The sequence below is a fragment of the Pseudophryne corroboree genome, chromosome 1 (assembly GCF_028390025.1).
Source record: "Pseudophryne corroboree isolate aPseCor3 chromosome 1, aPseCor3.hap2, whole genome shotgun sequence".
Classification (NCBI taxonomy): domain Eukaryota; kingdom Metazoa; phylum Chordata; class Amphibia; order Anura; family Myobatrachidae; genus Pseudophryne; species Pseudophryne corroboree.
Window position 1 is genome coordinate 368112550 of NC_086444.1, and position 14910 is coordinate 368127459.

At 44.2% G+C, this 14910-nt stretch overlaps 1 protein-coding gene across 2 annotated transcripts in view; it reads right to left on the reverse strand.

The window, feature by feature from the left end:
- The window catches only part of SMPD4 (sphingomyelin phosphodiesterase 4), a 181399-nt gene extending 167869 nt beyond the window's left edge, over positions 1-13530 (reverse strand). The window contains exons 1-2 of one of the 2 annotated variants that reach the window (XM_063913033.1): positions 13347-13530; positions 12687-12773 (exon numbers count right to left, since the gene is read on the reverse strand). In XM_063913033.1, the coding sequence (XP_063769103.1) occupies positions 12687-12773; positions 13347-13388 (129 nt within the window). In that variant the 5' untranslated portion in view covers positions 13389-13530. The remainder of the gene's footprint in view (positions 1-12686; positions 12774-13346) is intronic. The other variant, XM_063913034.1, reaches the window with a different exon arrangement.
- Positions 13531-14910: the final 1380 nt, after the last annotated feature.

Genomic DNA, 14910 nt, shown 5'->3' on the forward strand with positions numbered 1-14910 from the left:
CACAAATCTGTCTGTTTCAGGATTCCGATCACGTGACGGCGGCATCACGTCATTACACACCACGCAGATACACGCTCAGTTGCTTAGCAACTAGGGCGCTTCAGTAAAACAAATGACACGTGACGCCGCCGGTCACGTGACCCGGAAGGAGCACACAGCGCTATACGGAGCCCAGGAGTAAAACCTCCCCATCTCTATATAACAGATTGGGGATATTCATGTAAGTTATAATTATTATGGGGACACTATCATCCCAGTGACTGGGGGAATGAAGTTTATACAATCAGTTCATTTGATTAAAAGTGGTCACTTATAATATATATAGGGGGTGAGTCATGTGACGACACTGACCTTTGACCCTCCTTATCATAGATATGTATTCTATTGATTTGTTGCTTTTGAGACTTCTATTTCATGTGGGTTTGCCTCCCATCCTTTCTTATGTATATCATGAGTACATTATTTATATAATTTTTGTATTTTTAACAAGACTGTGGATTATTGAAAATTACTACATCACACCTGTGGGGCATCAGGCTATCAAATGGGGTATAAATAGATCCCAAAATCAGATGGAGCCATACTTCTGATGAAGCTAGGTGACTTTACCTAGGGAAACGCGTTAAGTGTTGAAGCTGCGACTACCACCACAAGTGTTCCACTTTCAAGTCGGATCCAGATATGGACTTTTAAACTTGCCGTTCAAACTTGCCGTTTGGAACTCTGAGGAATTTTACATGCACAGCATCGATGGGAGAGACCCAGGTTGTTTCATCACTACAGCTTGCTTGCTGAAAAAAACAACAAAAACCTTTGGAAGTCTCCATCAATACGGGTAATACCAGCTGCACACATTTCCTCCTACTAGAGAACTTTGCACAAGGCACTCAGTCCGGGATCCATTTGTGGACACTGAAAGCAGCCACCTTTAAATATTTCTTAGCTCCATATATGCCTCAATTTCATATATGATATATATGTTCAGATGTTTTTCAGTTTTTAAATTGTGATGTATAGGTAATAAATTTTATGTTATTTTATTTAAACTGATCCACAGTCGTTCATTATTATTGGAGAAACACATTAGCGCCAGTCTTCATTTCCTCATTTTCTAAAAACATTTTTAGGGACTGACAATCCCTTCTGGCAGCTGTGACAGCGCGTCCGGGTTATTTTCTTTGTTCTGGTTTTTTTCCATAGTCTTTACCCAGACGCTGCAGCCATGAGTTGTTTCTCCAATTTTAAAGAAAGGAGTGATAGGAGGCAAACCTACATGACAGATTGGGGGGATTCAATGTTAGACAAACCAGGTTCTGAATTGCATGATATGAATAAGGATTTTTATGCTTTAGAAGATCTCCTTAAAAATGAATCAAGAAACTGGTTAGACAGTACCAACTTACAGAATTATCTGGATAAGGGGATGGTACCAAGGGGACTCAGGCTATTCAAGAACTCAATTTTTTCTGAATATCCTGAGTTCCAAAAAGAATGGGACAATTTATTAGATAATTGCTCGTTAGCCCTCATGAAAACCATTATAAAATTTAGATCGTATAAGGTCCAACAAATAGAAAAAGAAATAGATGTTCTGAAAAAATCAATGGACAAATATATGTCATTACCAGAATTCAAGGAGAAAGATAGACGTGTTAATGAGAGAGTTATAAACTTTGAAAAAAACTTGATGGATAATAAATATAGAAAGTTTAAGAGAGATTCATTTGACTATAAGAATGACCAAATTAGAAGTTATAGGAATAACTCTAAACAAATTCACAGGCCAGGCACCCCTAGAAACAACCCAGGGAGGGAGAGGGAATATCCACGTCACCAACAGGATAGACATGAAAATTTTGAACATACAAATAGATTTGAAGCCCTTAGTCATCCAGTTGACCCTAAAAGATCTCCCAAACAACTAGGAGCCAGGAAAAAGGATTTTAATAATAAAAATAACTCAAGTTATTATCAAGACAAATCGGAACCAACAAACACAGACTCCTATAGAGGTAGAATTCGAAACAGAGAGGATCATTTTTTAGACAGGGAGTACAGACACAACAGGTGGGAATCTCCACCAAAGAGGCAGAGAGCAGACTTCAGAAACAAAAGAGTCAGAAATCTAAGTGCAGAGGCACGAGAGGAGGACGTCTGAGACATAAACATCAATTTAAGAACAAACAAGTCCATATATCAGACCCAGAGAGGGACTCTAAGAAAGTAATTAATTTATCTTCAAAGAAACTCACCCAATCAGAATTAACACTGCTTGGGAAGGGACTAAAGTTTGCCCCCACAAGCGGTCCCAACCTGTTTGATTTATATGTGGACCTGAACAAATTTGTTCGCACACTTTGTCGTAAACGCTATTTTGCGAACAAACGATTGAAAACCTTACAGGACACTTCTATCCCTATTGTATTGGATAGTACAGATACCTTTTTATTAAACACCTTGGAGAGCCTGTGGCAGGAGGGTAATGTAGATTCAGAAGATTCCCCTGATACTGAAATCAAAATCTACGACATTAAAAATACAAATAGATTTAAGAAGAGATCGGAGTTCTTCCCAATCAGTGCAAAAAGTAGTTCTATCGAAACTTTTTATCGCATCACCTTGGATGATTTCAAGGACATGTGCCAAAAATATTATGACAAAAAACAACCATCCAATCTAAGTAGGAAAGAAAAGGAAGCTCTTAAATCACTGGTGGAGGATTCAACCATTATAATAAAAGAGGCAGATAAGGGGGGGGGTTTAGTAATTCTGAACCGTGTTGACTATATAGCAGAATCACGCAGACAATTGAACAATCCAGAACATTATTACACTTTAAAGGGAGACCCTACTTTAAAATTCCAGTCAGACCTCAAAACTTTATTAGAAGGAGCCTTAGACTCAGGTATCATCACTAGAGAAATATATCACTTTCTTTTTTCTACTCACCCCCACATTCCAGTTTTTTATTATTTACCCAAAATTCACAAATCCCTCACTACACCTCCCGGGAGACCTATTATTTCAGGTATTGATTCTTTAACCTCAAATCTTTCTTTTTATGTAGACTCTTTTCTTCAATCTAGAGTGTCCTCACTGAGGTCTCACATTAAAGATACTACGCATTTTTTAAATTTATTAAACACCATCTCATGGAAAGAATCTTATTCCTTTCTCACCTTGGATGTATCTGCACTTTACACAAATATCCCTCACCAATTGGGGTGTGAAGTAATCAAAAGGAGATTAGATATGGATGATGACCTCAGTGAGGAACAGAAATCTTTTCTTATTTCTTCCATATCTTTTATTTTATCACATAATTATTTTTTATTTCTTGGTGATTTTTACCTTCAGGTTATGGGCATGGCCATGGGGACCAGGTTCGCACCCAGCTATGCCAACCTCTACATGGGGGAGTTTGAACAAACCCATGTGTGGGGGGGCGGCTGGGAGGCGAACCTGGTCCTCTATGGCCGCTACATAGATGATCTTTTTATTATTTGGGATGGGGATTCACACTCTGCTTCACAATTTATTCAGTCATTATCCCATAATAAGTACAATCTCACTTTCACTTCTATGTTTCACACCACTAAAATTAACTTTCTAGATATCGATTTAGAGATTATAAATAATAAGATAGTCACGTCCACATTTAGTAAAAAAACTAATACCAACTCCTTTTTGCATTTTAGTAGTGCACATCACAAACCTTGGAAGCAAAATATTCCTAAGGGACAACTTATTCGTCTTAGAAGAAACTGTTCCAATTTTACCACTTTTTCTGAACAAGCAGATACCCTACTCTCCTCTTTCAGAGAGTGTGGATATCCAGATAATATTCTACAAAAAGCCCTCAGGGAAGTTTCTGATTTAGATAGGAATAGCCTTTTGCAGTATCATTCTAAAAGAGAAGATCAAACTAAAAAAGATAGGAGTTCTGCATTTATATGTAAATTTAACAGCTGTGCAGGACAGATACGTAGCATAATACACAGAAACTATAAAATTTTGAAACAAGACCGCATCTTGGTGGAGACACTCCCTCAAGACCCATTAATTATCTATCGAAAAAATAGGTCTCTAAAAACGCTTTTAGCTCCAAGCTATCTGAAAAAAGTAGAGAACAAAGATTGTATCAGAAAACAAGAATCAGGCTCTGATTGGTTGACAAAAAAACCCTTGGGTTTTTTTCACTGTGGCAAAAATAAATGCCAGGTTTGTCTCCATACATCAAGGAAAACGATGTCAATCGAATTACCAAATAAAATAGACACTTATTTTATTAAATCATTTATAAACTGTGATTCTTCATATGTAGTTTACCTCCTTTGGTGTAGCTGCAACTTATATTATGTGGGCCGTACCACCAGGAAACTGCGCACTAGGTTCATGGAGCATAAAAGAAATATTGCAAAAGGTTTTTTCAAACATAGCGTGTCCCGACATTTTTATTCCACACATCAGAAAGATCCTAGTTGTCTCTCGATCTTAGGATTGGAACATATAGCCCCTACGGGGAGAGGGGGTGATAGATTTTCGTTATTATGCAAGAGAGAAATCTACTGGATGCTTCAGTTTAATTCAGTGCACCCTTCAGGTCTAAATGAGACAATGGAACTAAATGTAGTGGTTTAGAATTTATTAATCATCTTTGACTAATACATTGTTTTGATCCCATGCCAACAACCACTCTCGAGACCACTAGGTACAGGTGACAAATCTGTGTCACCTGTGTGTGGTCTGTATGGCCTTGGAGATTTCCACGCAATCCTGGACGGGACAGTGTTCACCCCTGTCAGCGCGTCCAGGATCAGCGGTCAATCGAAGTCTCTTCTGAGTGTTTAGGAACTCCTGTCAACTGGAGTCACTCCACGGCTGTACAGCCACCCTAGGGTATCGACAGAGTTGTGATGACTGAGGTCTAACATATCTTAATATTTTCAGTATTTAATATACTTAATTATCTTCTGGACTCAATACGAGTCAGTTTTCTCTATTGAGTATACATAATCAGACACCCATGAACGGGACAAATCTATTTATAAACGTAATGAATGTTATTATTAAATAGATCAAAATTATGTTTCCTTCTCCTTTTTTTCAGAGTTCTTGAGGGCTAAAATTTATATATATATATATATAAAAATAATAATAATATATTAAAAAAAAAAAAAAAAAAATATATATATATATATATATATATATATATATATATATATAAAATATATAGAAAATAATAAAATAAACAATTAAAAATAAACAACAGAAAGTAACACAATAGTATTCAGGTGTCTCCCATTTCAAGGGATATGAGTGATATGATGTAATATTTGTCATTATTTATTACGTAAGGCTTGATGTGCACAGCGAGTGTTCAATATATGATTACACCTGGTCATGTGGGCGGTATAATAGTATGATGCTGACGTTTATAGCATATATATATTATATATTATATAAAAGAGTTATTAGCCAATGTAGACATAGTGATCTTATTGTAATAAATATATGTGTATATATCCATGTATAAAGTGTTTTTGATTAGTCCATCAGTGGTAATACTCTTCTGTAGCAATATAACTGTAAGTCTTTTGTCATGACACAGCGGCATGATTGCTACGTACATCATGCGGGCGTACGTCCGGGTAACATAGCAACCAGCCTCACAAATCTGTCTGTTTCAGGATTCCGATCACGTGACGGCGGCATCACGTCATTACACACCACGCAGATACACGCTCAGTTGCTTAGCAACTAGGGCGCTTCAGTAAAACAAATGACACGTGACGCCGCCGGTCACGTGACCCGGAAGGAGCACACAGCGCTATACGGAGCCCAGGAGTAAAACCTCCCCATCTCTATATAACAGATTGGGGATATTCATGTAAGTTATAATTATTATGGGGACACTATCATCCCAGTGACTGGGGGAATGAAGTTTATACAATCAGTTCATTTGATTAAAAGTGGTCACTTATAATATATATAGGGGGTGAGTCATGTGACGACACTGACCTTTGACCCTCCTTATCATAGATATGTATTCTATTGATTTGTTGCTTTTGAGACTTCTATTTCATGTGGGTTTGCCTCCCATCCTTTCTTATGTATATCATGAGTACATTATTTATATAATTTTTGTATTTTTAACAAGACTGTGGATTATTGAAAATTACTACATCACACCTGTGGGGCATCAGGCTATCAAATGGGGTATAAATAGATCCCAAAATCAGATGGAGCCATACTTCTGATGAAGCTAGGTGACTTTACCTAGGGAAACGCGTTAAGTGTTGAAGCTGCGACTACCACCACAAGTGTTCCACTTTCAAGTCGGATCCAGATATGGACTTTTAAACTTGCCGTTCAAACTTGCCGTTTGGAACTCTGAGGAATTTTACATGCACAGCATCGATGGGAGAGACCCAGGTTGTTTCATCACTACAGCTTGCTTGCTGAAAAAAACAACAAAAACCTTTGGAAGTCTCCATCAATACGGGTAATACCAGCTGCACACATTTCCTCCTACTAGAGAACTTTGCACAAGGCACTCAGTCCGGGATCCATTTGTGGACACTGAAAGCAGCCACCTTTAAATATTTCTTAGCTCCATATATGCCTCAATTTCATATATGATATATATGTTCAGATGTTTTTCAGTTTTTAAATTGTGATGTATAGGTAATAAATTTTATGTTATTTTATTTAAACTGATCCACAGTCGTTCATTATTATTGGAGAAACACATTAGCGCCAGTCTTCATTTCCTCATTTTCTAAAAACATTTTTAGGGACTGACAATCCCTTCTGGCAGCTGTGACAGCGCGTCCGGGTTATTTTCTTTGTTACAGCTTGTGAATTGCCTGTAACACTGCCTCCCTGCCTGAGGGAGTGGTTGGTAAGGCAGATTTGAGGAAACGGCGGGGGGGAGACGTCTCGAATTCCAGCTTGTACCCCTGAGATACTATTTGAAAGATCCAGGGATCCACCCGTGAGCGAGCCCACTGATTGCTGAAATATTTGAGACGGGCCCCCACCGTACCTGGCTCCGCCTGTGGAGCCCCAGCGTCATGCTGTGGACTTAGAGGAAGCGGGGGAGGACTTTTGCTCCTGGGAACTGGCTGTATGCTGCAGCTTTTTCCCCCTACCTCTGCTTCTGGGCAGAAAGGACGCGCCCTTAACCCGCTTGCCCCTATTGGTCCGAAAGGACTGTACCTGATAATACGGTGCTTTCTTTGGCTGTGAGGGAACATGGGGTAAAAATGTAGACTTCCCAGCTGTTGCTGTGGAAACGAGGTCCGAGAGACCATCCCCGAACAACTCCTCACCCTTATAAGGCAGAACTTCCATGTGCCTTTTGGAATCTGCATCTCCTGTCCACTGCCGAGTCCATAACCCTCTCCTGGCAGAAATGGACATTGCACTAATTTTGGATGCCAGCCGGCAAATATCCCTCTGTGCATCCCTCATGTATAAAAGTGCGTCTTTAATATGCTCTACGGTTAGCAATATAGTGTCCCTGTCTAGGGTATCAATATTTTCCGACAGGGAATCTGACCACGCAGCTGCAGCACTGCACATCCATGCTGATGCAATAGCTGGCCTCAGTATAACACCTGTGTGTGTATATATAGACTTCAGGATAGCCTCCTGCTTTCTATCAGCAGATTCCTTCAGGGCGGCCGTATCCGGAGACGGTAGTGCCACCTTCTTTGACAAGCGTGTGAGCGCTTTATCCACCCTAGGGGATGTTTCCCAGCGTGACCTATCCTCTGGCGGGAAAGGGTACGCCATTAGTAACCTCTTAGAAATTACCAGTTTCTTATCAGGAGAAGCCCACGCTTCTTCACACACGTCATTTAACTCCTCAGATGGAGGAAAAGCTACTGGTAGTTTTTTCTCTCCAAACATAATACTCTTTTTTGTGGTACCGGGGGTAACATCAGAAATGTGCAACACATTTTTCATTGCCTCAATCATGTAACGTGTGGCCCTATTGGAAGTTACATTAGTCTCATCGTCGTCGACACTAGAGTCAGTATCCGTGTCGACATCTGTGTCTGCCATCTGAGGTAGCGGGCGTTTTAGAGCCCCTGATGGCTTTTAAGACGCCTGGGCAGGCACAGGCTGAGAAGCCGGCTGTCCCATAGTAGGTATGTCGTCAAACCTTTTATGCAAGGAGTCGACACTGTCGCGTAATTCCTTCCACAGAGCCATCCACTCAGGTGTCGAACCCGCAGGGGGTGACATCACATTTACAGGCATTTGCTCCGCCTCCACATAAGCCTCCTCATCAAACATGTCGACACAGCCGTACCGACACACCGCATACACACAGGGAATGCTCTGACAGAGGACAGGACCCCACAAAGCCCTTTGGGGAGACAGAGAGAGAGTATGCCAGCACACACCAGAGCGCTATATAATACAGGGACTAACTGAATTATATCCCCTTATAGCTGATATATATATATATATATATTATATATATATATATATATACACACACTGCGCCTCAATTTAGTGCCCCCCCCCCCTCTCTTTTTTACCCTTCTGTAGCTTGTAGACTGCAGGGGAGAGCCAGGGAGCTTCCTTCCAGCGGAGCTGTGAGGGAAAAATGGCGCCAGTGTGCTGAGGGAGTTAGCCCCGCCCCTTTTTCGGCGGACTTCTCCCGCGTTTTTGAAACTCTGGCAGGGGTATTAATTTACACCTATATAGCCTCTGGGACTATATATGGTGTATATTTGCCAGCCAAGGTGTGTAATATTGCCCTCAGGGCGCCCCCCCCCAGTGCCCTGCACCCATCAGTGACCGGAGTGTGAGGTGTACATGAGGAGCAATGGCGCACAGCTGCAGTGCTGTGCGCTACCTTGGTGAAGACCGAAGTCTTCTGCCGCCGATTTTCCGGACCTCTTCATGCTTCTGGCTCTGTAAGGGGGACGGCGGCGCGGCTCCGGGAACCAACATCAAGGTCGGGTCCTGCGGTCGATCCCTCTGGAGCTAATGGTGTCCAGTAGCCTAAGAAGCCCAAACTACCACCTGTTAGGTAGGTTCGCTTCTTCTCCCCTTAGTCCCTCGCTGCAGTGAGTCTGTTGCCAGCAGATCTCACTGTAAAATAAAAAACCTAAAATATACTTTCTTTCTAGGAGCTCAGGAGAGCCCCTAGTGTGCATCCAGCTCAGCCAGGCATAAGATTCTAACTGAAGTCTGGAGGAGGGTCATAGTGGGAGGAGCCAGTGCACACCAGTAGTCTAAAGCTTTCTTTATAGTTGTGCCCAGTCTCCTGCGGAGCCGCTATTCCCCATGGTCCTTATGGAGTCCCAGCATCCACTTAGGACGTCAGAGAAAAAAATAAAATAAATTAAGATAAAAAAATTCTTCACGGAGCAGGAGCTCCCTTCAGTGCCTGTTACCTCCTAGGCACAATTTTTCAAACTGAGGGATGAGGGATGTGAAGGGGGAGGAGCCGGCTGTGCAGACAATGCTAATTTTTAGATTGTGCCACACCTCCGGTTGCAAGCTTCACACCCCTATTGTATATGACTCCAGTGTCCCCTAGTGGATGAAAGAGAAAAGAGATTAATGGGCACCAAATGATTTACTGCCAAGGGTGAACAAGGTTCCTGTACAGTATCCTTGTTTTCTCTTCTCCTCCCATAAATCTGGTCCACCCTCCCATGTGTGGCTCTCTGTAACCCCCTGTACCCATCACCCACTTTATATTCGGTTCCTTGTCCCCAATTTTGAATGTGTACGTGTGTCTTTCTCCAAATGCATGCCTCCCGGTTGACCCTTTGTGTGTACATCTACCAGTGTCCCCACATCCCATCTGTTCCCCCTACTTTTTTTCTCGCAAGTGCTCCCACAGCCCACCTCCTCCACTGCTACATGTGATAGGAAAGACCAATGCTAGTGGCTGATTAGATGCAGCAGGGCTAAACAGAACAGCAACCGTGTACAAGTACGAGGGGTGTGCAATAAGTTTCTGCATGTGCAATGCATAGGTAGAGTAGACACAATCTAAATGACTGGTTGTGAACTATAATATCTAATTAAGGTTCTTGTGAAATATGAAATCATAGAACCATATAGAAGCAGCACTGCACACCGAAGTCAGTATGTTCACTTCCTTCATTAACTCACTATGGAGCTCAGGGGCCACTGGAGAGCCATGATCTACTACGACTACAAGAGTGGTCTGCGTCAGCAGGAGTGTTTTGACGGATTGTGGGTTACTTTTGGGGAAGAAGCACTGTCCCAAACCACTGTGTTTGAGAGGGTCACCGGAGCCACAAGACGGGCTAGACGAAAGGACAGAGTATTGAAGTGACGAGGAGCACACCAGACAAAGAGAAACAGTTGATGACTTTGTCGTATAGGAACATGCATCCAGAGACACCATATAGTCCCCAGTTCCAGAGCCAAGATGATAGACCGTAGAGATTCCATGTGGAATCTGGGATCTCGTAGATAGGACATTCAACTCTTTGAGGTTGAGAATCGGTTGATACGAACAGTCCGGTTTCTGAACCAGAAAAAAGGTGGTGTAGAAACCCTGACCTCTTTGATCCTTCGGCACCGGTATGATAACATTGGAGGCGAGCAGGGAGTTGACAGACTGGCGCAGAGCCTCTGCTTCTCCAGGACCCACCAGAAGCCCCATGGTGAAAAACAGTCTTGGAGAACGGTGCCAAAACATTAGAGCATAACCTTGAGAGACAATGTCTCTGACCCAGGCGTCCGTCGTGGTTTATGACCACCGAGGTGCAAAAGACAGTAGTTGGCCCCCCACCCTAAGGTCCCCCAGGGGGAGGCCTGCCCCGTCACGCGGCAGGCTTGACCGTAGGTTTTGGTGTTGGGCATCTGGTCACCCATGGTCGTTTAGCACAAGGCTTGAAGCCCTTAGCGGGGGCCTGGTATCTAGAAGAGGCCTGGCCTTTAGCCCTACCCTGTGGTCGAAAGGACCTCTTGGATCTAGGGGCCGCTGCTGACGGAAGAAAGGCCGTCTTAGAAGTTGCCAGCGACGGCACAGTCTTATCCAGAGCCATCTTGGAGGAGGCGTCCGCTCTCCACAAACGGAGCCACAGAGAGCACCGGGCTGCTACGGTTGAAGCTGAAATCTTCGAAGTAAGAACTGCTGTATCCATAGCTGCTTCCCCAAGATATATATTCGCTTTTTGAATATCATCAACTAGAACCAATAATTCTTTCCTACCATCCGCAGATGACAGGCCTTGTTGTAGTAGTAGGAGTAGTGCCAGTGCCGACTGGTTTTCATTTGGTGCCATAATGACCCAAATGATCACTGAAAGTCTTAATTACCATCCTACAAGACTTCATGCACTTGGAACTGCTGTGAAAGACATCATTGAAAAGCTCCTCCGGAAAGATCCTGCCAGACGACTCTGAATCAAAGGTAACATACACCATCACCCGTTCTTCCAGCCGGTCAACTGGGTCACAGTGGAAGTCCTTGAGACTGTACCCCCATACAACCCCTGACTACACTCTGACTTCATTCTTAGCCACCTATAGATAATGGTGGCAACAGAGGACTGTAAGCTAACTATAACGATGAGGGTTCTCATTTGTCAGCTCCACTTGGAGGGGATGTAGTTATTTGACCGGCGTATAGGAGACCGCTGGTCACAATACCTCCCCCTACATCCCACCCCCTTAGAAATCCGACAGTCGGCATACCGATTGGCAGGGACTATTCCCACTTGCGGGTGTCCACGACACCCATAGAGTGACCGAGCCCGCAAGGGTCTTGTTGCACTCGCCCTCGCCCCCCTGGAGACAGATAAAGTACCAGCCAATTAGCTCCTGTCATTTTTCAAACAGCCTTTAAACTGACATTTAGAAGCTGATTGGTTGGTGGGTAACTGTATGACTTGTCCTTGGGGCCGGGGTTAAGGTATGTTCTGGTGGCTGGCAACACATTTCTATGCTCCTTTTTGTATAAATGGTTCAGCTGGGACCATGTCACAGTGCTACTTATCCAATAACAATTCTTCCTCAAATCAAGCCCGAGTAAACACTCCATTTCATTCTATAATCAATTCTAATCTTTAGATCCCTCTGCGGACAGTTCATCTATAAAATGCAGAAGTATAAGAAAGTAAATTTATTATTTTTTCAAAATAAAGAGCAAATGTGATGTGTACAACCTATAATCATACAGTACATTACCAGGGAAGCCATCAGGAAAGGGGGGAAACTGGTGTCCCAGGTCCTTACAGAGAGGGGGGCCCACCCCTAGCTCCTACCGCCAATACCTGTGCAGCTGCACCAGTCTGTGAATCATCGGGGGGGAGGGTTCTGGTGTCCCAGGCCCTTACTGAGAAGGGGCCCACCCCTAGCTCCTACCGCCAATACCTGTGGAGCTGTACCAGTCTGTGAATCATCAGGAGGCTGGAACGCAGGGAGAACTTCTTACAAGCCTTCCTTGCGCATCAGCTCTCTGTGAATCATTCTTGTAGGTCCACAACACTCCACCTATATGTAACATCACAATGCAGGGTGGAGCAGTGCGGCAGAATTTTTTTTGGGGAGAGATGGGCCCTGTCCATTTAGTCAGTCCCGGGCCCCGCAATTTCTGATGGTAGCCCTTTACATTACAATCAATGAACCAGTATAACAGAACACAGCTCATCAATCATGCACTGCTCACTGTGTACCTTGGCAGGGAAATCCTCAATGACTCGGACCAGGTCCTGGCACCTTTGGAAGAAAGGTTTATTCACACAGTCAGCCTTGAGTGAAGCCTGTTTAAAAGCAAAAACAATATAACCAGTCTGATTACTGCACCTTTCTGTGTGACGTATTTGGTTGCACTGGAATAACATTTTTTTAATGCCTGAAATGCATCAGCCACAAGCGCAGGTGGTAAATAGGCGATCAACTAGGTATTAAGAAACATTACAAGAAATGGGGACATACTAGGGCAAAACATTACACCGGGAGATAAACAAAACATGATCGCTGTATTCAAAAGTTAGTACAGTGAACCCGGCTGGTAAGTTATGGGCAGCACACCTGGCTGCCTAGCATTGTTTTACACTGTGAGCTGTATATGTAGTATTTCGTTGAGTGGGTGAAAGCCGGAACGGTCCGGTCTCCGGCTCCCTGCAGCGACCTGCGCCGCTGTTGAGCTCTCTGTGCGTGTCCCAGTAAATGATACACAGTAAATGGTGCCGGCAGACGTGCACAGAGAGCTCCATAGCGGCCGAGATCGTGGCAGGTAGCTGGTCCGACGTCCGGACCGTTCCGGCTTTCGCCTAATCCCGGTGCATTGTCAGTGCAATGGTGTCTACCCCTCTCTACGTAGGAATTCTCACCAGCAGGAGGCTGGGCTGTGGGCTACCCCCGGGAAGGCTCATGGTCTCTGGACGGCCGTTCCTCTTGCCCCTGTTTAATCACCCCGCCACACAGCAAAGTTTCTCGCTAAGGCGCCTGATTTACGTCATCACAGAAAGCGTCTCATTAAAGCCGCCAAGCAGAGAATGGACAGCATTTACTTGGCGCAAATGTCCTTTACCAACAGCCATTTTCTTGAAGACTGTTGTTAATTCATTTACTGTGAGTTACAGCAATTGGCTGCGCCGTCATGTATGACACACAGTACTTATGTTATGTAATGTCTTAATGATATCAATAGTAGATAGATGTGGGGTGGAGTCCACAACATGCCACACAAACACAATTATGAAATGCTCTTGAATCTGTCAAAAAAAAAAATGAGTTTATCCTTGAGCTGAGCGTTCACATGTGTGCAAGCCAAGGTACCAGGCAGATTACTGGTTACAAATTATGAAAAAAATAACACATCTTATTGCATGACATAAAATAAAATGCAGGGTGGAGCCAATAGAAGTTTATAGACAGGATTGGAGTAAGCTTTATGGTGGCCCTAGGGCAGGGCTGTTTCTAGCCAATTGGCTCCCAGTGTGAGATTTAAAAATGCGCCCCCACCCCCCATTGACAGTATAAAAAAAATGCGCCCCATTAGTACCATGGGGTATAGACGGGTCCACTGACACCAGCGTGTGGGCTGGCTCCTCCTTCTATGCCCCTCCTACCAGACTCAGTTTAGAAACCGGTCACAGCTAGGGGAGCTCCTAGAGCTTCTTTAGTTTTATTGTTTTCTAAGAGTTCGTTTAGGCACAGCGAGGCTGCTGGCAACAGCCTCCCTGCTTCGTGGGACTAAGGGGGGAGTAGTGTCCGCCCTGCGGGGTCTGAGCCACTATCTCCGCTGACAAGACACTGAGCTCCTGAGGGTGCTGATCGATAGCCGCTCCAGGTGACCGCTCACTCCCGCAGCATGCCGCCACCCCCTTACAGAGCCAGAAGACTTCGGTGGAGAGTGAGTCACCGGCCCCCCTTGCAAGTGGGGAGCCGGTGTGAAGATGGCGGCAACAGGGTGGGAGCGCAGTACTAACTGCGCTCCGGAGCTCAGCGGTACATAGTGCGGCGCTGTGAGGGGCACCCTGAGCCAGCGCCTATACCCTACACTGGTCAGCAAGCCTGTCAGGGTCCCCGGATCGCTGCCAGCAGAAATCCTCAGGCCAGTATAATATAATGAAGAGCGGGAAGCAGCGCCATGTTCGGGGGCGGAGCTTCTCCTCAGAGCGGACCCAGCAGCGTTCAGCGACATTTTCCTGCCTGCAATTCCTGTACACAGACACTGACAGGTGGAGCTGTCCCTCCAAGCAACTCCGGCTATCCTGTGCGGTATCAGGGGGTTGTAGAAGGTGGGGGGGAAGGCTGTGTAAAGTCTGTGTAGTCTATTAAGGTACACAGATAGCGCTGGTAGTTTTATTAGTTCTACCCTTAAAAAGCGCAGTGTGTGGGTTGCCTCCAATCTCTGTGTCTCTCTGTGGCACACTTGGGGGGAAACTGTGT